The 27,078-nt window shown below is 36.8% G+C and overlaps 1 protein-coding gene across 1 annotated transcript in view; it reads left to right on the forward strand.

Annotated features, from left to right (window-relative positions):
• The window catches only part of CACNA1A (calcium voltage-gated channel subunit alpha1 A), a 215,999-nt gene that overhangs the window by 117,311 nt on the left and 71,610 nt on the right, over positions 1 to 27,078 (forward strand). Inside the window, exons 24-27 of the mRNA XM_081934727.1 lie at positions 11,486 to 11,582; positions 14,067 to 14,227; positions 17,337 to 17,477; positions 18,930 to 19,131. Of these exons, the coding sequence (XP_081790853.1) occupies positions 11,486 to 11,582; positions 14,067 to 14,227; positions 17,337 to 17,477; positions 18,930 to 19,131 (601 nt within the window). The remainder of the gene's footprint in view (positions 1 to 11,485; positions 11,583 to 14,066; positions 14,228 to 17,336; positions 17,478 to 18,929; positions 19,132 to 27,078) is intronic.

Genomic DNA, 27,078 nt, shown 5'->3' on the forward strand with positions numbered 1-27,078 from the left:
AGCTCACCCTATTGTGCAGTACTCTGGTCCTGAACACAGGCTGTCAACTGAGCCATCGCCCTGAGCTATTGCGCCCTTTCAGTAAATACAATAGTTAAAGTTTATTACAAAATTCAGGTTATTCTAGGTTCCACAAAAGCAGCTAGGAAGTTTTCATTTGATATTTAACTTATTTCATCAGATTACAGGGTTTGTCTTAAAACTGGGCATTATACTTTAGGTATAGAAGATTTAGTCTATAAAGTTTTCCAATAAATAGAGATATCATGGATTATAACCAAGAATCTTCTGGTAATAAGAAAATATAGTTTACAGAATACCATGACAGAAATTAAAAAATTAAATAGGTAACAGTTTCAGCAAGCCTATTATTTTCTCTGCATTACCACGAGTTTATTAGAAGCTATATAACCTGGCCCTAGTTCCTTATTTATTTTGCCAAACAATGGGTGCCAAAGAGAAAAATATGCAAGGGCACTATGGCAAATATGAACACTAGAGATGGAAAATGTTGTATATAAATTATACTGCTGGTTCTGAAGGTATATCTTTGACATTAACTGAATCTGTAATTGCTCCCTTAGTGACTAATTCTAGAGGACAAATTAGCACCATTTTATTTCCTCTATAGAAATAATTTTGAGAAACTTGGACAAAGCATTATCTCACACAATTGTCCCCAGTCTCATGCCCTGAACATGTGTTGGCCAGGAAGGCCTACAAACTGTACTGACTTTAAAAATACCAAGTTGGGGAAGGCTGGTCTAACAGCTTTTTATTCATTATTATCAAAGTACATGGTATTTTTTAAAGAAGAAAATAGCTTTAGTATTTAAAAGAAAAAAACCCAATATTTTTAAAGATACTAAAAAAATTACACATATTCTATTTCAATTTTGAAATAAAATATTACATGACCATGTTAAAATTTATTGATCAGTTTTTCTATTGCATCATTAAAAACCAATTCATAAGCAGAGAACATATATCATCAATCTAAAACTGTAACTGTTTTTCCTATGCTCCATGTCCAATGAATTCATTGCTTTTTACATACAGTATTGATCAATTCCAAAATGTCGGTGTATGATTTAGAATAAGCTATATTTACATCATAATACTTTAACCAGCATTGTATAACAACAAATTATGCTAGATGGTAAACTAAAACAGAACAATGGTGGAAAACATACATCATATGCTTTACTGTCTCCTTTAACACATTATCCTTCCAGCATAAAATATAAAATTATTTGAAGGGAGTATCATGAATCATAATATTATTCAGTACTATAGATCTATAATAATAAAAACATTTCACTGTTGATAGTAATTCAGGAGTTTTAGGTGTTAATGCATCTGAACCAAATTGTAAAATCAGAAGGTGGATCTTTAGAGATAAATGTCATTTTAAACGTACAGTTGTTGAGTAGTTTAGAGTTTGCACTTTAATGACCATGAAAGATAGAAAAGGCAAGCAAATAGGAGGGAAATGCAGTAAGGTTGGAATAAGATTATCTCATCAGGTCAAGGGCTATATGTATTAGTTCTTTCATTTCAATGTTTAGAAAGAAAGAGATTTTGCTCAGGGTTTGCTTTTCCTTTTTTTAGAATTGATTATTTAATTGTTCTCCAAGTTTTTACAGTACCTTAGAAGATAAAATACATACATATCTGTTTATTCCTATTTATTTTCCTTTTTAACAGCATATCATAAGAGTAAAATATGAACCAGAAGTCCAAAAATTGACTGGATTGATGTAGTCAGTATTTTGGCTGAAATATTTGCCTTACTTTTCACCCTACCTGATTGTTCTATTTCATTTTCAAGCACTTTCATATGTTAGTAAATGTCATGTGTGTGGGGTATGTGTGGTGTTTGTGAGTGTGTGTGTGAGAAAGGGGGGGGGAGAAGGGGGGGAGATCAAATATGCATATTTGCAAGATCACCTACTTTGCCTAGGCTGTTTCCTTTGGCAGAGTAGTTTGCTGCATTTGTGCTACAAGATACATTTTCTAGTATTGTCTAGTAGATGCTGAGAAGATTTTGCTTAGTAGATATGTTTGGCTACTACTTACAAGAACCTGAATTCTGAATTCTTGTTGATGGGCTCTGTGAAGCTTAAGTAATGATCTATGGTCTGATATTAAGACAGATCTGATTACAGAGAGATATCTTCTTTCATAGCATGTACTTGTGGCTTGGAAGTAAGCAATCCAGCCATTCTCTAGCATCCTTGTTTTGTGGACATGCATGTTGTCAGGCATGCAGATTCTGTCCACATAGACCTCTCCTACAATGAGGCAGGCAGTCTTGTACTCTTACACACTCACATGACATCTCTCCCTAGTAGGAGCAAAATCTGAGCATTTGGATAAATGATAAAATATGTCTCACTAATGGCTGCAATTGGAGCTAGTGTAATGCAGTTTTTAGTGTGTGGGATCTCTTCACTGTTGTCCAATGTGCTATCACACAATCTATCAGAGCTGGTGAAGGAAGCTGATGCTATCCTGATGGATTTGATGAGAAGATACTGTTTTTCCTCCATGAAGTTTTTATAAGTACCCTGGCACTAGAAGATATCTAGGGGTGCTATTCAGTGTGGGCACTAGAGGGCATTCCATTTACCTCATAGTAGCACTAACTTTGGAAAGTCAGCCATACTTTGGGTACATTATTTCAATATGATTCAACCCAACATTATTGCTAAATCATAGTAGATGGGTTAAAATTTTACACCAAGCTGAAAAAGGTAAAATATAGCTAATTTTTTTTATCCTACTAAGCCAATGGCATTGCCAGGACAAGGAAGACAACTGTTTTACCCACCCTTGCCAAAGGTATTCAAAGGGTAACTAGCTAGACAAGAAAGCTAGCTGTGCTACTTGTAAACCTGATCAAAATATAAATAGAAGCACCAAAGTCACCTGGGAGAAACGAACTAAGACTTTTGAATGGAACTCCTGTTGCTGTTCTATTTTCATAAGAAACAATACAATTGAAACCCATTTAACAGACAGCTTACAATACAATACAATACAATAGTAGAGTTGGAAGGGACCTTGGAGGCCTTCTAGTCCAACCCCCTGCCTAGCTTGACCTATACTATTTCAGAGTTTCTATAGATTAATCCAAAATAAGCCTATTGTTTTTAAGAAAGAATAAATTGAAGTGGTGGTTAATTTACAATACAGTAGAAATGGAATTTCAATTCAAAAAGGTGCAGAGAATTGTCTAAAAATGGAATGGCAAGAAATGGTAAGATGAAAAAAGTTGTGATTTTCTGAAATGCTGATGTTGATCACATCTTCTAAGCAAGGCTTCCCTAGATGTGGAGTCCCTATGACAAATTTTAGGTTCTGTTTGCTTCATGATGAATTAGAAGAGATGCAGCAGAAGGCACTTGGAACAGAACATTCTCCAATTAGCATATCTGTTGGCTCAGCTGTAGAACAGCCCTAAGAGGAAGAATTGTGAGTCAGATGCTGTCCAAAGTTTGTGTAATGAGCAAGCTCCAGTAAGTTTGTAAGGGAATGAATGCTCTTGCAGTTACTTATTTAATGTTATGTGTGGTGAGAATTCAGTTGGTTCTAACAAACTCCCATAAATATTCCTTCTTTTGAATTTAAGGTACTTCCAAGTAAGTTGTTATTCTATAATCACTTTGTCATTCATGGAGTGAGTAAAACTGGCAACTGGTATTTTCATTCCTCCATGTTTTTCCATTGCTTCTTCTCTTTTCTTATTATGAAATTAATAAGATGGAATAGCTTCATGATTTGTTTTGAATCATAAGCAGTATGATTATTATTTTGAAACATTTTGCTCTTAGCGTAGTAAAACTTGACGCCTAATATTTTCTGGATAAAAGAAGGTGGGCTATGAATCCAGTCTGCAAGAAATTTATATTTCTTTTGGTAATCTGCAATGTTTCAATTTCAAAAGCAGCAGAAGTGAATCAGCTACACAGTGTGTACAGTTGGAGATGACAGAAATGGAATTGATTGATCAGTAATGTGAGGCTCAACAACATATAAATGGAAATAGATTTTATTCTCATGTTATCTTCTAAGATCTGCAAACTTTGAAGACTGGTCAAAAATGGTTAAATTTGAAAGAATAAATTACCTTTCCTTATCTTACCTTTTTAAACATCTTTTCCTTCATGCTCCCTTGATCACTGTGGATATGGTTATTTTTCTCTCTTAACTCTCACCAACTTTATCAGAATTTATCAACCGTGAGAAATAGCTTTTTTTTAAAGTCAGTCAGTCCATTTCAGTTAACTGAAAGAGCATCTATACCAGTGTTTCTCAAACTTGGTGACTTTAAGTCCTGTGGACTTCAACTCCCAGAATCCCCCAGCCAGCATAGCTGGCTGGGGAATTCTGGGAGTTGAAGTCCACAGGACTTCAAGTCACCAAGTTTGAGAAACACTGATATTATCTGCTGTGTTGCTATCCTGACTCTATATACTATTGTGTTTTGTATTGTGTCATATTTCATATTATTGTCCATCCCTCAATGGCTTTTTTTAATGTTTCTACTTGAAGAATACAGTAACTGCGGAGGCAAGGTTACTGTAACGTTTTATTAGCAATGCTGATACAAGTAACGGACTAAACAAACTACCCCGTCTGGCAGCTCTTTATAACCTAGCTGTCAGACGAACAACCAATAGGAATGCTAGTCTGTTTCCTTGAGCCGGCACGGACACATTGACCAATCACAGGACACAACAGTTTTATTCTGGAATATAAGGCACTTTTCATAGCTATTTTCCAGGTTTCAGCTAAGAATCTCAATAAACCTCAGTTGTGCTAGTAAAAGCTTAAAACCTCACCCTGTAACTATGATGCTATACAGTCTGTTTTGGGAAAAAACATTATCTTGATAGAGAAAGTTAGAGCTGCATGAAAAACCTGTATTTCTATCATTATTGGTGAATGCACAAAAGTACTCAAGCCATAATTCTACACAAAACACGAAGCCTATCTCCACATTTATTGTTTATATTTATTGTTCATTGTTTATATTTATTGTTCATTGTTTATATTTATTATAATTCCATATTTTCATATTTATCTCACGGTAGTAAATTGTGAGAGGGATGAAGGTGTCCTAGTGGACCCCACTTAAGTATGAATCAGCTGTGTGCTTCAGCTGCCAAATAAGCCAATGCAGTCTTAGACTGTATCAACAGAGGAATAGCATCAAGACAACAAGAAGTACTACCATTTCTTGTTGTCATAATGCTATCCCTCTGTTGACTGCTCTGTGCTGGTGAGACCACACTTAGAATATTGCATTCAGTTCTGATTACCCAAATATAAAAACAAGTTGAGATTCTGGAAAATGTGAAGAGAAGAACACCAAAGACAATAAAGGGCTTGAAGGCTAAATTGTATGACAAATGTTTGAGGGAGCTAGGTATGTTTAACCTAAGAGAAGAATTAGGATGGACATGATAACTATCTACCGGATTTGAAGGGCTGTCACAATAAAGAGGAGATTAACTTATTCTCTAAAGCACCGGGTAATAGGACAAGAAATAAAGAAGCTTGATAAAGAGAGATCAAATCCAGAAGCAAGAGAACAAATTTTAACAATGAGAATGAAAGCATTTGTCTCCTGGGATTGTGGGTGCTTCATCACTGGAGGTAGACTGGACAACCATTTGACTGGGATAGTGTAAGACTCCTGCCCTGAGCAAGGGGTCAGACTTGAGGACCTACCAAATCCCTATGATTCTATCATTTCTATTGGAAATAAGACTTACTATGTTTTGACAATCTCAAGTATACCTTTCCCCAGCCTATTGCCTTCCCAGTGCATGCATAATTCTCACAATCTTGAATCAGCCATGCTGCCTCTAGAATGTAGGGCTCGTTTGCTAATTGGTGTTTTTTCTGCCTATCATTAAATTAGCCAAAAGCTATGCCAGTATGAAACTTATTGTTCCCATCATTAAATCATTAAACTTTGCTTCTATTGCCTGGTGACCCATTTCATGTCACCTCAATTCCCTACAAGGTAATGAGTAAGAAAGCTTTTATATGCCTTGATTCTCCCTTTAAACAGTATTGGAATTGCGGGAGCGGGGAACACTACTTTAACACTTGCGCTACTAAGAATTCCATATCTGAAATCCCTGTGCATGGGAACATGGCAGAGAACAATGTTGGCACAACACATTTGTAACACAATTAAATGCAAATGGGAAAGTCCTTGTGGGACTTGCATAGTAATCCAAGACATTTGGAATATATCAAGTTGGTAAAGGTTATCCTATTAAGTATGCTTAGGAGTTTAGAGTCTTTCCATTGACCACCATTCCTCAATCAAGATTTATTATCTGGTTAGTGATGAAGGAATTATGAAATTGCCCTCCATTTAGTGAAAATTTTCCAAGAAAAGGATTTAAGGTAATATTTCAAATAAAAATCAGTGTAAATATTAGCTAAGGGATAAACAGTATATATATCTGGTTGCTGCCCTTTGCCACCATTTTATTTTTAATCAGAAATTTTAGAGATAAATAGGTTTGTCCTTGATGTAGGTACAGTGTATGTGGTACCTTGCTCAACAGTAGTAACTGTGAAAGGGATCTTGGAGTCCTAGTGGGCAACCATTTAAATATGAGCCAGCAGTGTGCAGCAGCTGCCAAAAAAGCCAACACAGTTCTAGGCTACATATGTAAATAGAGGGATAAAATCAAGATCATGTGAAGTGTTAATAACACTTTATAATGCCTTGGTAAGGCCACACTTGGAATACTGCATTCAGTTCTGGTCGCCACGATGTAGAAAAGATGTGGAGACTCTAGAAAAAGTGCAGAGAAGAGCAACAAAGATGATTAGGGGACTGGAGGCTAAAACATATGAAGAACGGTTGCAGGAACTGGGTATGTCTAGTTTAATAGAAAGAAGGACTAGGGGAGACATGATAGCAGTGTTCCAATATCTCAGGGGTTGCCACAAAGAAGAGGGAGTCCAAGTATTCTCCAAAGCACCTGAGGGTAGAACAAGAAGCAATGGGTGGAAACTAATCAAGGAGAGAAGCAACTTAGAACTGAGGAGAAACTTCCTGACAGTTAGAACAATTAATCAGTGGAACAGCTTGCCTCCAGAAGTTGTGAATGCCCCAACACTGGAAGTCTTTAAGAAGATGTTGGATAGCCATTTGTCTGAAACGGTATAGGGTTTCCTGCCTAGGCAGGGGGTTGGACTAGAAGACCTCCAAGGTCCCTTCCAACTCTGCTATTGTATTGTATGTAGGACATGAAAAACATCAGTGATGCTGGGCGCTATGCAAGTGGAGGGTTGTCTCAATAGTAGAAGGCTCATCTTACTAACCTATACATGTGTAGATAATTTACTGAAGTAAACTCCTTCCATCTTCTTCAAGGCAGTAGCTGAAGAGCAAATAAATGTCCTGTCTGTAAAAGGCATTACATAGTATGGTATCATTAGATTTTATGTTCTATGTTCTCTTTCTGATTGTTACTCACTTTCTTTGTCTCTTCCTTTCACTGCCACTTCACAACAGGAGCAGCTCACGGTAAAGTCTTTCTGTCTGTCTGCCTCTATCACTTTCTCTCCCAAACACTCTCTGGTATACATGCTATTTATTTATGTGAATCTGGTTATGCATCACTGTAGGCAACTAATACGATTGGAAAGCCAAACAAATTGGAGCTCTTTTTATCTCTCTCCAAACATCAGGCATTCCATTGATTCTGTTCCATCTCACATGAGTTAGGATTTGTGTGCCTTCCTGTCAGGTTACACTTTCTAGGAATCACTTTGGTTGTAGTGACCTTGAAGTAGGTACAGTAGTCGGTTTTTGCCTTGTTGGGCCACTGAAAACAACATTCCAGTTAACCTCCTCAGCACGAGCAATTGTGACTGGAACATTGTTGGGTCTGGTCAAAAAGTCCCGATTGCTAGGAATTGTGGCAGAGGTAGTCCTTTGTTCTGCAATCAAATGTTTCATTCTCTGTTCTGAATACTTATTTTTAATAGCCACTAAATATTTATGCAGGAGAAGAACAATGTTGAAGAGAAGATTATGTTGCAAGGCTGCTAAAAGGAACAGACTGGAATATGTTATTGCTAGGCATCACAATATCTTACAGTATGGTTAAATATGTGTTTAATCAAATGTCAAAAAGATCTTTCCATCCTAAAAATAATTTTTTTGAGAACCAGATACTTTGCATTATCAGATTGCTTTTCGGGGTTGACATTAATGTAAAATCTTCTTCATCATCATCATCACTATTCAACAATGTAAGTTAGATAAAGGGTCAGAGAAACAATTACAGTCATAATGGCTATCTGGTTATGTTACTTGGACATTTTATTTATTTATCTGATTTCTATAGCCACCCCCCTCAACCAGTGTCCCTGGCCATATAGATTTTCTTAATCTATATTTATAATGTAGTTATTTTTATTTCTCAAGTCAATCCAGTACTAGAAAAACTGGGTTCCTGGCTTTAAATGTATCTTTATTCTATTGAGGTTTTAAAAGCTGCTCCATTACATATAGAAACCAGATTCTTGAACACTTGCCAACCTATTGGACATCGGAAGGAATGTCAGTGTCCTTTAAATAAATGCCCTACATCTTTAAGCATCAGTGTTGAGATGGCTTTGAAATATTGTGATACTTACCAAAGCCATTATGCCTACAAGGGAGTCAGAACGAAGGGATTTTAGGAACATTCAAAAAAGTTCTATAAAGGCTTTATATGCCAGCCCTGTTCATAGGGAAATACAAAAAATAACATGGCCATCCAAAGCAATTCAAGTACAATTTGTTGAAAGCTGGGGTCTAAAGTGGCATTTGAGTGAAGAAGCAACTAATTAATCTGAGGCTTCTCGGGGCTCATGTCTAAAATGAATGAAAATGAGCCAAGTATCTCCATAAAACTATTATTGGTTTAAATCTTTTGTATGTGTTTTTCCAATAGTAATGAGTAATTGATAAATTTATTCTGTCATTCCTCGGCCAATTTTTGCTAGCTTTTCAGAAGCTTTATTTGGAAGATGTAGTTAATTTATTGAGTTTATAGGCTATTAAAGAAAAGGAGACTAGTTTCTCCAACCTTGGAGTAAAATTGACCACTGGATGGAATCAAGGCAATTTGACTGAATCTAAATGTGTTGTCCTTTTGGTCTGTTATTAATTGGGTCCATGTATTTTATGTGTGAAACTTATTGGCATGCAAGCTGTGTTCAGATTAGCTTGCTGGAATTTCCTCATATAGCTCAGCCCGGGAGAAAAGGTCCTGCAAGGGCCATTTGCACAACACAATCAACCCAGTCGCAGTCAGGTGTTGCTCATATTCGTCAGCCTATAGCACGTCACCTGGTATGACTGGCTTGGTTCACCAATAACCATGGTTACAATCCCCACAGCTGCTGCTAAGGAAATTGGGAGAATTTCATTTTCCTCTGCACATCTCGTCTCCTCCAGCTTTGAGAGAGGAAATTCAAAATATATGGGGACATAATTGAGGTTGGCACTTCCATGACCAAGGCAAGGGGGACAGTACTCACTGTCTACCTTTTTGGCCTTTAGTTTCCTGTGTGGCTGTGAAAAAATGCATATTGGGCCTGTTTTCATAAGCCTCTGGTAATTCACTCACAGACATCAGGAGGGACAGTTAACCCCTAGGCAAGCACTTTATACATAGTAAGTGTATTATTGACTGGGAAATTTGTTTAGTTTTGTTTGAGACTAAGATTAGCAACCACAAAGATAATTGGAGACTAGGTATGTTTGCACAATAGCTTACTGCTAGCACACCCTCTCCACTGACCCAAATACTTTTCCTAAATGGGCCTTAAAGAATCATTTATTTTTTTAAAAAGCAAATACTGCAGTCATCTAAAAACCAGACCACTGCAGAATGAGCTATGAATTGTTCTCCAATGCAAAGGCTTTTCTGGTCATGCAGCAAAATAGGTTAGATATATATTCATTTTCACATGCAACTAAATTTTGACCCATAAAACAATAATTTCTGCCACATTTCCCCTCTTTGAGCATGTCGACATGATAGAGGGGAAGAAAATGAAGCTTTAAGCATATAGTTGCTTTTTCTCTTTGTGTAATACATCTGAAAATAAGATTTATACTGCTGTTTTCATCGTAATGTGTAAGTGTGTAAGTTATCTGCAAAAGTGGACTCTTAAATCCTAGAATATATCCCTCCAAGTAGCAGAATATTCCTTTACAATGAGGTATACATTTCTCTGCAGAAATATTACCAAACATTTTCAAGCATTGCCAGTGCCAAGTTCTTCTTATTCTTTATGCTTAATGTCAAAAAAATCACAATAAACTGAAAAAAGAATCATTTTTGTTTTGATGTGTCAATATGCTCAGATGCACAACCAAATGAAAATAACAGTTTTTTTTTTAAAAAAAAGGTGGCATTAAAAATGAGGCTGTGTGTGTTTATGCATATATTTCAAATCATGGTGAGTCTGTGAAGTGAACCTATCAGCACAGAAGGCAATGCAGTGCAACATAGAAAGGTGGACTGCACATCATCACAGCCGCAAGATTTGTGAATCTTGGGAAGCCTTGGGAGTTTGGTAGAAATGGAATTTTTTGAGCCTGTTTATCAGCTACTATTAATGAATACCCAAAATAGAGGCACATTACTTTTTATATCCCAGTGCAATTATATCCGGTAGGATGTGGATCTCATGTCAGACAACTAAAAAAATAAAAGGAGCTATAAAGCGAGATCCTTACTAGGTTATAGCATTAGTACCTGACTGATTTACTCTGGGTTCAGCCCTGCTTTGTCCTTGGCTGGACGACTATCAGGGAATTCTATGGCAGGCTGAGAAATCAGGAGCAATCATCCTGGAAGAATGAAAGAAGGCAGTGACAAATTTCTTCCAGCTGTTACTGAGGAAATTACACATACTGTATATCAATGAAGTCTGCAGGAGCTGGATTCAAAGTCAAAATTTTCTGTGAGAACTCACAATTAGACACAACTATTTTTTCTATTATGAAGGATGCATTCCATGGAAGTATTTGTACACTTGCTCTGATTCCCACAGGGGTACTAAATCCTTAGATTAAAGCAGGTTAAAGCAGTTCTTAAAGGAGTGATTGTAAAACAGGTTAATGGAGAGATATTGAAAGAGCGCTCTAATAGATAAAGAAATAGATGAAATCAAAAGCATACTAGAAGAACGGAGGGAATGAATTGATGTTTGAAACTGATGTGATATAACTGGTAAACAATTTCTAGGGCAACATTTTATTTAAGAAACAATTGTCAAAAGGTGTGTGGATGGCCAAAAGGGGTAGCGTTCATACAGTGTTACTAGCATCTTGGTTATAAAATAGATTGTATCTCTGTATTTGGAAACACATTGTCAGGATTATTGTAGAGATCCAACTTCATTTTTTTCCTGCTTTTTGTCCCCATCCAACATCTTTCTACAGAGGCAGTAAAGGAAAAGACATCAACACCATTAAATCCTTACGTGTCCTTCGTGTCCTCAGACCCCTCAAAACTATCAAGCGGTTGCCAAAGCTCAAGGTATATTTGGGATTGAAGTGTAAAAAACAAGCAAACAAAAAACTCACCCTGGGATCTTTATATTGTTTGTGTATGTATATTATACACACACACACACACATACACAAACACACACATTCTATAGTACGTTGAAAAAAAGATAAAGCAAGAAGGCTGAAGTCAGGCTTCATAATATTTCATGAAAATGCATGAACTTAGGTTCCTTTATTAGCTTTCACATACTTATTTGATGCATACTATCATCTAAAGAGGAGGTAGTATAATAGCACTTAATTTTCTTTGAAGAATTCTTGTGTTTTGGATAATCAAAAATTAAATAATTCCCCAATCTCCGCAGTAGGATAAATTTATTTGTTTTAGTTCATCATGCAGCTAAAGAATCATTAAAGTATTTTGCAGCATTTAAAGGACTAAGAGCATTTATTACTGTATAAGCTTTTATCCACAGTTTTTTTTCCACCTTGTGAACATAGGCAGGGGAATAACAAAACAAATATCACAGAGAAACCATAAGAATTATGTACTTCCATCTGACATTGCAATGCAAGTACAAAAGGGCGAGTTTTGCATTATGGTACCCTGGCACAAGTATTATCATAGCTTGTCATCCTGGGTGCCTGTGATGGATGGAAACCTGTTGACTTTAATCTCCATGCACCTAATGATCTCTAGTTTAGGAAATGCTTTTTTATGAATTACCATTGTATGAATATTATGTTTTCCTAACTGTAAATTAATTGGTATGGACAATATATTCTTGTTTTCATATCTCTCTCATTCTACATATTTTTAAAAAGAAATATTTCCTCCACATCCATATTTTTCAATTTCAATTCAATTTATTAGCGCTTATAGACCGCCCCCTCTCCCGAAAGGGACTCGGGGCGGTGTACAGTCCATGTCAAAGAACAAAATTAAAACAATTAAAATTACTAAATGGACAATATATATATACAAATATAAAATAGATGGATAAGAGGAGGATAAAAGATGTGCAGGACTGTATTGCTAATAAATAATTAAAATAAACAGACATTAAAATCCCAATACCCAATAAAATTAAGTCTACAGAATAATCCCCTTAAAAACCAGTAAAAATATAAATGCCAGGAGATAGGCGTTGAAATTATGCCAGGCCAGCCAGTCGGAACAGGTGAGTCTTTAGTTTCTGCCGGAAGGAGCGGAAGTCGGTGGTGGTTCTAATGTCAGAGGGGAGGTCATTCCAGAGGGTTGGGCCCATCACAGAGAAGATGTGTTTACCTGCCCACTGAAGTTATTTTTTTAAACTTATTATCATGGTGTTATTTGGCTGCAACAGACTAGTAAACTGGATACAGCTGAAAAGTAATTTCTGTTTTGGAAAGACAAATTACTACTCTGGTCAAGCAACTCTAAATTTATGTAAGCCTGGAAGATATTTGGGTAGCAGTGAAGATTTTTTTTTTTTTAAAGTTGCCCTCCTTAGGACCAATTTACTTGAAGAACAGTTTCAACATTAATTTTCCAGGCTCTTGTGACAGGTATCAGAAACTGTGCACTGTCCCTTTTGTTAAGTGAGCTTAAATGGATAATCTTATTGGTGGTGACAGCAGGACTGCAGAATATATTATGGAAATCAGTGGACATTTTCACTGTGTTAGTATGGCTTTTAAATACATTTTAAATCTTTAATAAGATTGAAATTTCTATGTTAAGAAATTTTACTGTTGCCTCTTTTTAAGCTCTTTTCATTTACTTTTCAGTACTGGTATTTTAGGGTTAACATGTTGCCTAAATTTTATTTTGATTGTGTCTATGATGCTATTTCTCTCACACACAAACATATTTCTTAAGCAGGAGGGACAGTTTGATAGAAAATTAAGATACAGATAAACACGTTGAATGGACTAACGATGATGTAATGAATAATTGATACATACATGAATTGAAATATTCAATAACTATTTGGATTAACAATGGAAAATTATTACTGGAGTGGAATATGTTACACTATAACTATTCTACATTCTACGGTTGATTGGTGACATTGTGGTTAATTGAAAGTAATGATGTACAATAGGAGTCGATGGGAAATATTTTTTTAATATTAGTATTACTATTTTTATTTTTTGTAAGGGCAATAGATAGAGATAGATGATTTTATAATTTTATAAAGATTTATTGTTGCTTAATAGATAATTAAGGTTTTTAAGGAGATAAGGTTTGTTTGAAATGAAGGATGAGTAAGGGTAACCTGAACACAGGAGGCTCAATGAGAGTGATGTATTTAGTCATGTTCGATGGATAACCAGTGATTTTATTTCTAATTGAAAAAACTGATGCACGAAAACCGGTAACCAGACGACATGCTTGACGAAATTGAGGAAAGTTTTTTGTATGTGTTGCTGTTTTGTTTTTGTTTGTCTTAAAAATAAAAATAAAAATTTAAAGGGTACAGATAAACATAACCTAGTCAAATCTTACCAGTGTATCTGTTTTTCGCAGGCTGTCTTTGACTGTGTGGTGAATTCACTCAAAAACGTCCTCAATATTCTCATTGTATACATGCTCTTCATGTTCATCTTCGCTGTGGTTGCTGTCCAGCTCTTTAAGGGCAGGTTCTTCTACTGCACTGATGAATCCAAGGAGTTTGAAAAGGACTGCAGGTACAGAGACTCCTCCCATTCAGTTTTTTTTCCCCCTTCAATTCTTTTCCCGTGTGTGGCCAGTCCTGTAACTTAGAAGAAGCTGTGTGACTCATAAAGTTATATAACCTTTATAATTCCCTGTGTCACATTGCCATTGCATTCAGGCCAAGCCACTGGCTTCCAATGCATTATTTTCTGATATTTACTTAATTAATTTACATAGCTGCTCATCTTGCAGATGTGTCTCTGAATTGCTAGCCGCTCATTAAAGCAAAATGAAGAACAGCTAGAAATCAAGGGATGGTGAGTTCCAGTTCCGCCTTAGGCATGAAAAGCTGCTGGGTAACTTGGGGCCACTCACTGTCTCTCAGCCCAGCTCACCTGTCAGGTTTGTTGTGGGGAAAGTAGTAGGAAGAAGTATTAGAGATGTCCATCGCATGAGTAATGTCCTGATTAGGGTCCCCCCTCTACATTAATAATATAGGTTTTATAGCTTGCCTATATCAAAATACATTGCATCAGTTTTCTATATCAACAAAACAAATGATTTCATGAAGTTATAATCTAATTCAATAAGTACAAGATGCTTTAAAAAGTCTTCCCTTCTTACATTTATTTCTACTATGCTGTCCATTTTAAGTTGCTGGATACAAGTTAAGACAATATGAGGCGTTGGTGTTCTGGCCTTTTTTTTCTTTAGTGATTATTTCTGATCTAGTGATTATCGTGTTGTGATTTTAAATGTATGATTTTCATGGTTTTAAAGGTTCACAGGAAAACATTACTACAAGAACTTGGTAGCAGTGAGCTATATTGTAAATTGAACTAGCCAATATTTTTGTAGTTAAAAAAAAGTGAATAAATAGAAATACTTGCAGTTTATAAATTTCTATTCTCTTGAAGTCATGATAATTTACTACAAGTGTGAAGAGATAAAATTGCATTTCTGTACAGAACAGCAAATGCTAGTAAAAGGAGATGATTAAGGAGATGGAATATATTTAAAAGAGGTCAAGTGTCAATCCCCTCCCCAAGAGAAGCTATGGAAAGCACAGATGAAATACTAGAATTTCTTAATTCTGTGATAGATTCATTAATGGATAATGAACTGTATTTAAAGAGAAGGAAAACACACAACTATATTCATTTTTAAATCAGACTACACAACTCATCTTACTCCCAGGTTTAACATCCCTCTAGTGGCTATGTTATGTAAAGGATAATTTGCCTTGACATTCCTACAGTCTCTGCAATATTTGCAGACATGGAGAATTTAAATCATTTACTACAATTTAGATAGTTTAGTTTCTTTTGTTTCCCAATCAATATTCATGGACCTTTGCTACTAACCTATCAATAAATATGTCCTCAATAGGTTCATTTATTGAATTGAATCAATACAATTTGTCTTAAAACATCTGAGGAAATAGGCAACTATGGACTAGAAGGATCCCTTAATTTATGGATGTAATTAGACAATAACTCAAAGCATTGAAGTTCAATCATTCCTCTAGATTCTAGAGCTTCAAAGACTAACTGAGATAGGGATTGTTTCTTCGTCATCATCGCTACCAGAGAATAATATCTGAGGCATTCTCACTTGTGTTGATTAATTTTGACCTGAGTTTTTGCCCCATTTGTGTTCAAGGTGCCATTCCATCTGTTTCTGTTCTCTAAACCTGAGTATATCAGCGAGCCAAACAAGCTCTGTTTAGGGAAGAGCTATTTGGGAGTTTTTAAAGCAAGGGCACAAATCAGCCCTTTGCTGTTCAAAACATTTTGACTCTGACCACAGACAAGGCATACCCAAATCCCCTAAGGCAGTGATGGCGAACCTATGGCACGCGTGCCACAAGTGGCACGCGGAGCCATTTGTCAGGGCACGCGAGGTGCTGCCCTGTCAGCTGGCCAGCGGCATGCGCGCGCTGGCCAGCTGAGTTCACCTTTTTAAAAGCTATTTTTCGCCCTCCCCAGGATAGCACTCAAGAGGCTTTATAGGAGCCAGGGTAAGGCAAAAAGAGCCTCCCCCGCCCCCCCCGGAGGCCCTCCAGAGGCTTCAGGGACCATCCGGAGGCTTCCCTGAAGCCTTCGGAACGCTTAAAACCACCCTCTGAGCAAACCAGAATTGACTTCCGGGTTGCTCGGAGGGTCATTTTAAGTGTTCTGAAGGCTTCAGGGACCGTCCGGAGGCTTCCCTGACGCCTTCGGAGCGCTTAAAACTACCCTCCGAGCAAACCTATAAAGCCTCTGGAGCCTGGGGAGGGCGAAAAAAGCATGTAAAAAGGGGGGTCACGTGTTGTGCGTGCATGCACACTGAGGGGATCACGTGTTGCATTATGGGTGCGGCACGCTTGCACACGAACCCCCTGTGCTCCCCCCACTAGTGGCACGCGAGCCAAGAAAGATTCGCCATCGCTGCCCTAAGGAATCCATCACTGCTAGTCATTTTAATTGCACCCCTTTATAGAGGGATAACAAACCTATTGTTGCCATGGCAACCATAAAGTCCTCATACACTTCTCTGAGAGGGAATCAATTTATTTTGCTGTACTAAAAGCCTACTACTACTCAAAAATCTAAATTAGGCAAAGATATTGCAGACGTGTTTAGTTATTTTTTCAGAATTTTGTATGAGAAAAACATTTTAAAACAATTCAGTCTACATTTTCAGCACTGTAAAAACCAGAAGCTTTAGATTCTTCAAATTGCTAAGAATTGGTTTGCAACCTGGCAACTTTATTGGGGGGAAACATATGGAGCAACTGAAAATAATGCAAAATTATTGTATTGAAAATTATCCTAATGAATTTATTCGGCTTCATCCCCAGTTAAATAATATAGTATCAAAGTTTAAATAAAGTAACTATGTGTATTAATTGATCTTCCCATAATTACCTTTTGTCTGGGGAGACTAACATCAGATTAGTAGCTATACAGTAGTGACGTTTGCTTGATTAATCTTTCAGTCAATCTTGAAACCTGAATAAATAATAAACACCTCTTTTCACAATCTCCTTTGAATGTTAATGCTGTCAAAGAGACCATTTACATCTTAGAAGATTCTTATTAGACTGTTAAACTCCATTGTGTAAACTTGTCTCTGAACATTTTTGTTGATCTTCCTTAGAGGAGAATATTTAGTCTACGAGAAGAACAATGAAGTGAAGGCTGAGAGACGAGAGTGGAGGAAATATGATTTCCATTATGACAATGTACTATGGGCACTGCTTACCCTTTTCACTGTGTCTACAGGAGAAGGTTGGCCAGAGTAAGTTATTAAGGAAAATAAGGATGTTTTAAAATGACATGGATCTTCAGCATCTAATTGGCTATCATTAAATAAGAGTGTTGGACTAAAATAATCCTTGATCTGAATTACATAAATTATGCAGATGAGGTCATTATGATACTTTTTTTAGGCTTGTCTAATATGTTTACTCTTATCATATGAAAATACCACCTCAGTTGGATAGATTGTTTATTTACAATGGCACAGAACATTCAAAACTTGACCAACCAACATGAAAAAACAAAATACATAGAACAGATAACAAGTAGCAAAAAGACACATACTCTAACATTGGATTAAATTCCAAAATTTATAAAAGAACATTTTGCAATATATAGGGAAATTGATGTATTTTGTTTTATAATGTATCCTTCTGGTCAAACAAATCTGAGATATGAGTTATTATGAAAGAGGTTAGGAGGAAAAGTGGATTTCTTATAAAATTAGCAATATAAGCTGGGAATTCAGAGCTTCTAGCGCCTCAAAATTAAAGAACTGGCATAAGAAATTTTCTTAAGCTTTTTTATGCCTACCATGGGAAGGTGTTAATTTAAATTTCAGTTCTCATTATTATCAGTACTTTCATTATTACGCTGGGCCTTAAATATTGACTTTGGAATACTGAAGGAAAAAAAACACAAGTACAACTGACCCAGAAATACTATTTCCATTTTGTAACCAATAATTATTCAGTTCTGGTATATTTTACTATGAAGTTGACTGGAGTTTTAAGGCTACTCACCAGTTGTCTAATTTTATCATGTTTGCTGAGGATTGTAGGAAATGAAGTTCAAGAAATCTGAAGAATATTGTGTTGGAAAAACTCCATGTTAGTAATAGGATCCTTCTCAGAGGTGGGTTCTGTCCAGTTTTACGGCTGATTCGCTCATATGCGTGCACTGGAAGCGCATTGGGCGTGCATGCACAGTTCAATTAAAATTGTTCTGCACATGCACAGAACTCAAAAACAAGATGGCGGCCAGGAATCTAGTTCAGAGGCGTGGCAGGCCTGGGTCGCTGCCAGTTCCAGCAACCCAGGCCGCCATACCACTACTGGTTTGGCCGAACCGGTAGGAACCCACCACTGATACTTCTACACCCCAAGCAGCACTTTTAAAGATATCAAATGGTTTATTTATTAGTTGCAAGAAAAAGATGACTGTTATATTAATGTGCATTGTATTATATAATCTGATATAAGCCTGAATAGTATTATATTATTATATAATAATATTATATATTGGAAATATAATACTAGAATTAGAATAATAATAATAAAATTACATTTTCTTTATTTGTTTATATACCATCTCAATCTAACTAGACTCTAAGCAGTTTAAAACAGATGTAATGAAATACCAACATAATAACACACTAACATAAAATATAAACAATTTATAAAAAACAAAAACTAATACTTTTTTTTTGCAGTGTTCTTAAGCACTCAGTGGATGCTACATATGAGAATCAGGGGCCCAGCCCGGGTTATCGCATGGAGATGTCCATCTTCTATGTGGTTTATTTTGTGGTCTTTCCATTTTTTTTTGTCAACATTTTTGTGGCCTTAATCATCATCACTTTCCAAGAGCAAGGGGACAAGATGATGGAGGAATACAGTCTGGAGAAGAATGAGGTATGGCATACATTGGAAAATCCAGTGAGAAAATGTTGTTTTGACAGTGAGAATGTTATTTAAAAAATAAACATTCACTTCTCTCTTTCTCTCTCAAATCTTTAACAGTTCAAAGACTTCAGCTTGCTACAAAAACATTTTGCAAGGTGTAAGGAGGAACTGAAAATCTGATTTTACTGAGTCTGTGACTGGTAGCAAAGGAAGTTTTATACCAGAAATACTGCAAAGGCAGATTCTTATAGAAAACTAACAAGAAGCTGCATCATGTTCTCATCATGATAGCCTGGAAAATTAAAATATTTAGAATACATAAGGACAAAAATTAATATACTATAGATCTATAGAATATATTAAATAATAACAAAAGCAGGGAAAAGATTTATTTATAGAGAAGATTGCAACATTTTATAAGACAGCAATAGATACCTGTTATCTTCTAGCTATACAGAAATACAATTCACATTATTTCCAGCAAATATGGCTAATTGTGGAGAAAAGCTGACCTAAATAATACTATTTTGATCAATATATATTGTCTATCAACTTCATGTAGGTATATTAGTATCATCTACTATTGGCATTTTAGGTAGTATAGAATTGAGATTATTGCTGCTACGCTTCTTGCATTAGGCTCTTCTTCCTTATGAGAGAGAAAAAGAGTCTGGTCCTTATTCTATGGCACACTAATAATCCTCTTTGTTTCATTTCTCTACAAATAGTCATAACTTCCATTAACTAGCTGCCCATGGGAAAATGGCTTAAAATCCAAAGAGTAGGATCCTTTTTCTATTAAAAGCCACATTCTCTCAAGGGTACTAGCAGACAGGACTGCTCTCTCTCTCTCCCTCCCTCCCTCTCTCCCCCTTCCCCCCAATATCTGCCTATGGAGGAAATTACTTTTAAATTTAAAAATATGGATTTTTTTTTCTATTAAGGGGTATATTCTCTTATGTTAATCTGTTATTGGACAAGCCTGCTCCCCTTTTTCTCTCATTTGTCTTTCTCCTACCATTTCCCACTTTTCCTCTTTTCCCACAGGCTAGCAGAATAATAATAAATCAGTCTTGCAAAGTTTGAAGTCATAAAGAGCTTTGGAAACTAATCTGAGGGCCACAGCCTTTTCCCACTGCTGAATTAATGCTACCCATCCTTCTCTGAGTCAGCAGAAAACACTACCAGCATAAAATTTTCTGCCTCCATTGTCTCCTTTGTGATTCACTGCTAAATGATGCTATTCTAATTATGTCTATGTAACACTTGATTAGCAAAGACATAAATTCCCCTATCTTTGCTCCTCCCCTCTCAACCAAAAGGAAAAACATCCACTAGTCACTGTGGTGTAATAGGAATGTGGTATTCCTGATTGTAGGACTTTGTCCATCAAATCTAGGCTTTTTCCTGTGCTTTTCTTTCTGTACCATGTTCTATTGTAAGCTGAGCTGAATAAAAATTTAAAAAATTAGATTAGATGAAGGAGCTGAATCATTAAAAATAGTTTTAATGGGGATTTCTCTCCCCCATCTTTTCTAAATAGACAACACATTCCAACTTCTATATTCCTTAATATCAGTTGCGGAATGAGGGTAGACCTGTCATTCCATAGTTGTGTTATTTCAGATTTTACTAAAATGACAAGTAAAAGACTTGAAGGCTGAGCAGTCTAGTGTTGATGCATTATTCTGATGGGGGGTGGGTGGGGGAATAATAGCATTGCTATGTCAGCTCTTTACAGACAGCATGAGTTTATTCTGGCTAGAGATGAGAGGGAAGAGGGCATAGTCAACAGTCTGAATCAACAAATGTTCTGATCTCCCCCACCACTGGTCTTATGACTTTGCCTTCAACATTTTTGTTGATGAAGTGTAATAACAGTTTTTACTATTGGCTGTGAGAAAGAGCTTCTTTTGGCAAGGTCAAAAGAAGCCTAAAATCAGAACAGTCTCTTACCATAACATGGGACAAGTGAAATGTCCCAAAAATAGAAGCCTCAAGCTCATTTTATTTCAAAGGAGAAAGACGCATAAGATTTCACAGTAAATAGTGCTTGCATTTGATATATAGCAATCATTGTATTTATAATTTACAATACAATTATCAGGAATGTGTATGGTTGAATGTCTGCCTACATTGATTCCAATTCTAGTATTTGATTATAGAAGCCTAACAGCAATTGCAGCATTCCCTTAAATCCCTTTCTTATAGAAGAAAAGAATCACTTTGAGTTTGTAGAAGGTGGCCAAAATTCTTCCAATATCATGAAGCAGTGACTAAGTTTCCTGCACCTTTCTCATGTTTCAGACCTGAGTGGCAAAGTATTAGAATTACATGGTGACCCAGAAGAACCATTACAACTAGACAATGAGCTGACTAGATTAGAATAACAGATGGGTCTGATCAAGTACCACTGATTGCAATATTATCTTTTACATCCATGCTGCTACAGTCCCCCAATCGTTTGCTTGACAATAGAATCTCAAGATGCTTATGATCTTTACCATTCAATTAAAATTATACTATTTCTTGAGAACAGGAGACACATATCATCCTGACTCATAATTGGTCTTTTGATCAGAGAAACAGAAAAATGGCACCCCCACGCCCTGAAACATAGCATTTCTGATCCAGACAATTATACAAATTTAATGACCAGGCTGAGAGCTACCTTTGATGATTCCACCAGATAGGCTACAGACAATGATGAGATGCGATGCTTACAAAGCGAAGATCAAGTGTGCACATATGTGGCTAACTTTCAATATTTTTGTTCTTGACATGGCTTGAATCAGCTACCTTTGATCAACCAATTTAAAGAGCGCCTGCCTGATGAATTATAGAACAAACTTATTGGAGAAAGCACTCCAAGCACCTTGGAAGTGTTAATCCAATGTTGTGTTGTTACAAATGTCAGACTCGTGAAAGAGCAGCAGAATATGGGCAGAAAAAGTGATGAAATTACTCTTCCTTTCCTTTCTTTCGAACACCCTCCCCTCCCTAATCTTCAAATGTTAAATGCATGCATTTGGGAGCCATCAGAGCTCCATTGTTGGCTGCAAAAAAGTAATGTTAATGTACATAGAAAGTTCATTTATGTTGTAGGATTTGGGTGCATTTTGACAGAAATGGGAAACATTTTGCAAGCAAATACCCTAAATGTTCTAAGCTTGGCTTATGAGGAACCAACTAACCAAATTCTAGGAGCTTGAGAGAGGAAAGTTGGAATAGGATGTATAATACTCATAGTATCTCCTTCGCCTCACACAAAAAATTGACTCTGTCATAAAACTTCAGAACCTGGTAGATTTTAAAGCTAGGGAAGTTTGTAGACTGCAATTGAATACAAATATACCTAGCTATTTAGGCAGTAGGTCCATTAATGAAGATGGAAATCATTGATGGTAAATGCCTACACTCAGGACCATCATTTTTTAAAACTTTAGAAATTATTTTCATTAAAGCTTATTCTATACATGCCTCTGTAGCATTGGGGATACACCTGCTTCAAATCTGTAACCTACCTATTCTTGAGAGCAAGAAAATACCTCCTTTGACTCTCCAAAATGCCAAACCTAATGCTGAGCCTCTTCCAAAAAGGAAGTAGCTACAGAAATTATCTGCTTGCCCATGTCATTAAAGAAATGGAAACCTTGATGTCAAGTTGAAGGTTGGGATTTATTTATCCCTTGGCATTCTCTGTCATCATTCCATTAAAAAGAAAAAATAATTGTTTGAATGTCATGATCAGTTGTGAATTCTATCATCATTAAGCATCATTAACTCTCTCTCATTTCTGAACTTTTAAAAACTGCATTTTTGTCAGTTTAGCTCTCAGAAGGGAATGTAGTTTAATTTACATGAAGGTGAGGTACCTATATTTAGCTTGTTTTCCCACGCAATATGAAAAGTTCAGACAGACATATGGTTCAGTTTATGTCCATCAATAAGTTTATAAATCCCATATTTTTCATGAGACACTGGACTGCTACATTGAATTTTATTTGATGACCTGTTAATTTATTCTGAAGAACAACTACTCACACTAAAAAGGTCCATAGTGTCCTTGGCCAGTTCTACCTACACAGTGTATGTACTAAAATAGAGAAATTGATCTGTGTCTCTTGGATTATCAACGGTACCACAACTTTGCTGGGGGAATCACAATGTCAAGGGGATGCAACAATTTGGAAGATTCTTAAATTTTATTACCAATTGATCCATGATTTTGAAGCATATATAAAAACTTTCACCCATCTTGCTTAGAATGGGATTTTCAAGCATCATGCATACTTTCAAGTGGAATCTTGATGCTCAACATGCTTTTTCCTCATTCAAACAGACTTTTGCCTTCCTGTCCTATCATCTACCATCATGTGCCTTTGTTGTTCAAACAGATGCTTCTGATTTTGATTTAAGGGCAATCATTCTCCAGACATCTGAGGATTTTGAACAAAGACTTTTGCCTTGCACCTTTTATTCTAGACAGCTACTGAAGCCAGGAAAGAACTGTGATGTTTTGAACAAGAAATTCTTAGTGATCAGAGATGCTTTTCAACACTGGCACACCTCTTGTAAGAAGCTTCACACCCCACTGAAGTCCAAACAGACCACAAGATCTTGGAGCATCTACAGTCTTTTCACACACTCAGGTGGGCACAATTCTCCCAATTTAATTTTCATATCACAGGCTGATACTTTTTCACACACACCTGAATAGTTTATTCCACATGTCACCCACCCACCCCAATCTCACGGTTCTGTTCTCCAGTCTGAACATTTTGTGTTCCCACTTCCAATAGTATCCTCAGTCTGAGTATCTTAGAGCTAATGACATGCTCTTCATTTCACCAGGCAAATTTACACATCAGAATGACAGGTCCCATATCTATGGGCTTGGGCACATGATCTTCAGAGAGACCTCCAGTTCACCTTTCCTTTTCATGGGAATAGGTAGAATTGAATCACAATGGCTAATTATACATTTCCTCGTTCCTTGAGAAGATTTTGCAACTTAGTCATTAGAGTATTTTGGGACTACTTAAGGCCACACACTTTCTGCTCCAGTATTTTTCTTGTCCAAGTGGATGTTAATGCTATGGATCTTCTTGTCTCAGCTGTTGCCATGCCTGGACTTTATCTACAAACTAGCTGGCCTGTTGAATTGCCTCCCCTTTCGAAAGGAGCCTCAAGTCACAGTTTCCATGGATTATACAACTGATTAACCACCTATAGGGCATGAACATGTCATCAATGTTTTCCAAGATGGTTCCTTCTGTTTGGCAAGTCTTCAGAGACTGATTCCCTATTGCATATTCTGACATTGAAGCGTTCCTAGTCATCTCATTTTTAACAGAAGTGTTCTATTCATAGGCTATTTCCGGATGCTCTTTTCCAATATTAGATATTAAACTTATTTTTTTCTTCAATGCATCACCTACAATCCACTTATGAGAGGCAGAAGACAAATGGCACTTTAGAGCAATGCCATCGTTGCTATGTAAGCTATCAGCTACCAGCAAAACAATTTATCTACACTCTTGCCAGTGGCTGTGTTCACATGCAACAACTTTGTTCTTCTGTTTACATTTTTTTGTTTCAAGGATTCTGTGCAGTTCTCTTTCCTCATGTAGCTCACTTTCTCCCAGCCTGGGGTCATGTACTTTCTACAAGAACTTCAGGCAGTATACCAGCTCCTTGAAAAACCACTATATTTTGCCAGGGCTTCCTACTGCAAACTGCTGACCACCATTACCCATTGCTGCTGGAAATTGCGTGTAAATTCAACTTTCTCTGCCCTTGCAATCTGGTTACAACACCTATCAACTTGAATTCTGAGGAGGAGGGAGCAGATTTGAGGAACAGGGAAGGGATTTTTGCCAAGAGAGAACCTGAACTGCATCTACATCCACCAGCAGATTTCTGGATAATAGACAAATCTGTAAAAGCCATTCTTGTCCTACCCACCTCTGATCCGCAGGATGGGATTGACACTTTTCCATTTCTTATCTCTGGAACAACAAGTTTTGGACTGGAACATTTTATTGGAGTTAAGATACATGACACTGGAATTACTTCTCCATCACTTGTTGGTTGTCAGCATATTTTGGACATCTCCTTCTTGGGGTGTGTGTGTGTGATTTCTGAACACAGGAAAGTGCCTAAACAGAAGGTTACAATGTTGAATTTTTCTCTCTGCCTATAGTCTCCTTCAGGTTTCCTCAGAAAGACAGGACAAATTCTTATCCCCCAACTTTCTGGATTGGGGTGGGGGGTGGGGGTGGATAGGAATTCTTCAGCTTCAGCAACCAATCCATGAAGCAGTACAAAAGTCCTGTGTCCTTCCTGGGTCATTCATGCTGGAGAAAAGGAAGGGAGAAGCACCGAGCTCTTCCAGGAATGGGGTGGAGAAAGGAGAACCTGAAAGGTGAGGTAGCATGAAAACTAGTTCTGGATAGATGAGAGGCAAATAATTCAAAACCTGTCAATTTCTATAACAACAGAAATGAAAGGAAGCCATGTTTCTGCTCACAACAGAGAATCCTCAAGCCTCAGAGAAAAGAGGCACAAGAGTTTGAACTTTGGTTTTACTGTAAATGGGACTTTCATTTGACACAAAGCAATTCCATGAGTTGTTTCCTAATGTCTACATTACTTTATGCAATAGCCCTACTTATTAGAGATCTGCCTTATTAAACTTCTGCCTGTGCCATCCTAGTTAACAGTGTTTGAAAAGAAAAGCCCGATACTATCTTCAGATGCTGCCAGTTCAAGAGTGAAAATACTGTTTTAATAACAGTATAGCTAAGGACAACTTAAATGTGATGCATTCATGGATGGAAAACAAAATGGGGGAGGGAGGGGGAGAACAGAACAAAAGATTGTGCCAGGGCATATTTGTGCCATAGTTAGATGCAAATGGGGACTAGGACTTTGGGCTAGAACAATTATTTGATGCTAGTTAGCTCAACCAGCTCTACTAGTCAAGGACAGTAACCCTTGCTATAAACGAGCATCCCTCAGGCCTCTTTCATTGCTGGAAACAACTCTTCCACTTATTGACCTGCATCCCATGACACAAAGTTTCCTATGCTTCTATTCTGTGGACTGAAAAACAGGTTTGATTTTTGGACAAGACTCTGGACTTTTGGACCGATGTCTAAAATATCAGATTTTATCTTCTTGACTGTTATTACAAACTGATTTTCTGAAATTTATTTTTATTCCGGCTTTCTAATTACTGCCTCCTTTACAACGTATAACATCTATTACCAGGGCCAAAGCCCCAACTATGTAATGAGTTACAGCTAAGACGATACCAGAATTAAGAACTAATTGCCATTTATTCTTGCTTATTCTCCATTGTGGTATTCATGTCTTTAAAAAATAATGCAAACAAATGCCCTTAAGATGAAGTTTCAAAAGACAACTAGAATTTCTGGGTGTTTTTCCTGGAAAATATTTTGCTTCTTCTCATCCAAGAAGCTTCTTCAGTTCGAACATTTTTAAAGAAAAGAACTAAGAAAGTCCAGTTGCCTTTTGAAAAAGCACCTTTGAGACAACCATGACCTGGATAACTGAGAATCTCCATAGACATAATGGTGCATTGTCCCCAGGTGTAATATAGAGCTGTTCAAGGTATGGCACAACCATTGTTAACCATCATATCTTCATGATATGTCTTGTCATTTCTAGCCTAACACAGAGGCTGCTGAAATATATTCAGGTGGTTAGAGATTTTTTTTCTCTTCAGACACAAATCTTCCTAAATGATAAATTATTCCTTCATGATACTAGGGATATTGAGATCTGTCCAGTTCCCATTGGGCATTTTAGGCTGTTGTAGGCTTGTGCATCCCCTCTGATCATGTTGCATTGCCCTCCATGGGCATTTTGGCTCAGACTGCAAGTGTGAATTGGTTTTTACAAATAGCAACACACCCACTTTTCAGGCTA

This window comes from Natrix helvetica (genome assembly GCF_964273705.1).
Source record: "Natrix helvetica genome assembly, chromosome: 1".
NCBI classification, from domain to species: Eukaryota; Metazoa; Chordata; class Lepidosauria; order Squamata; family Natricidae; genus Natrix; species Natrix helvetica.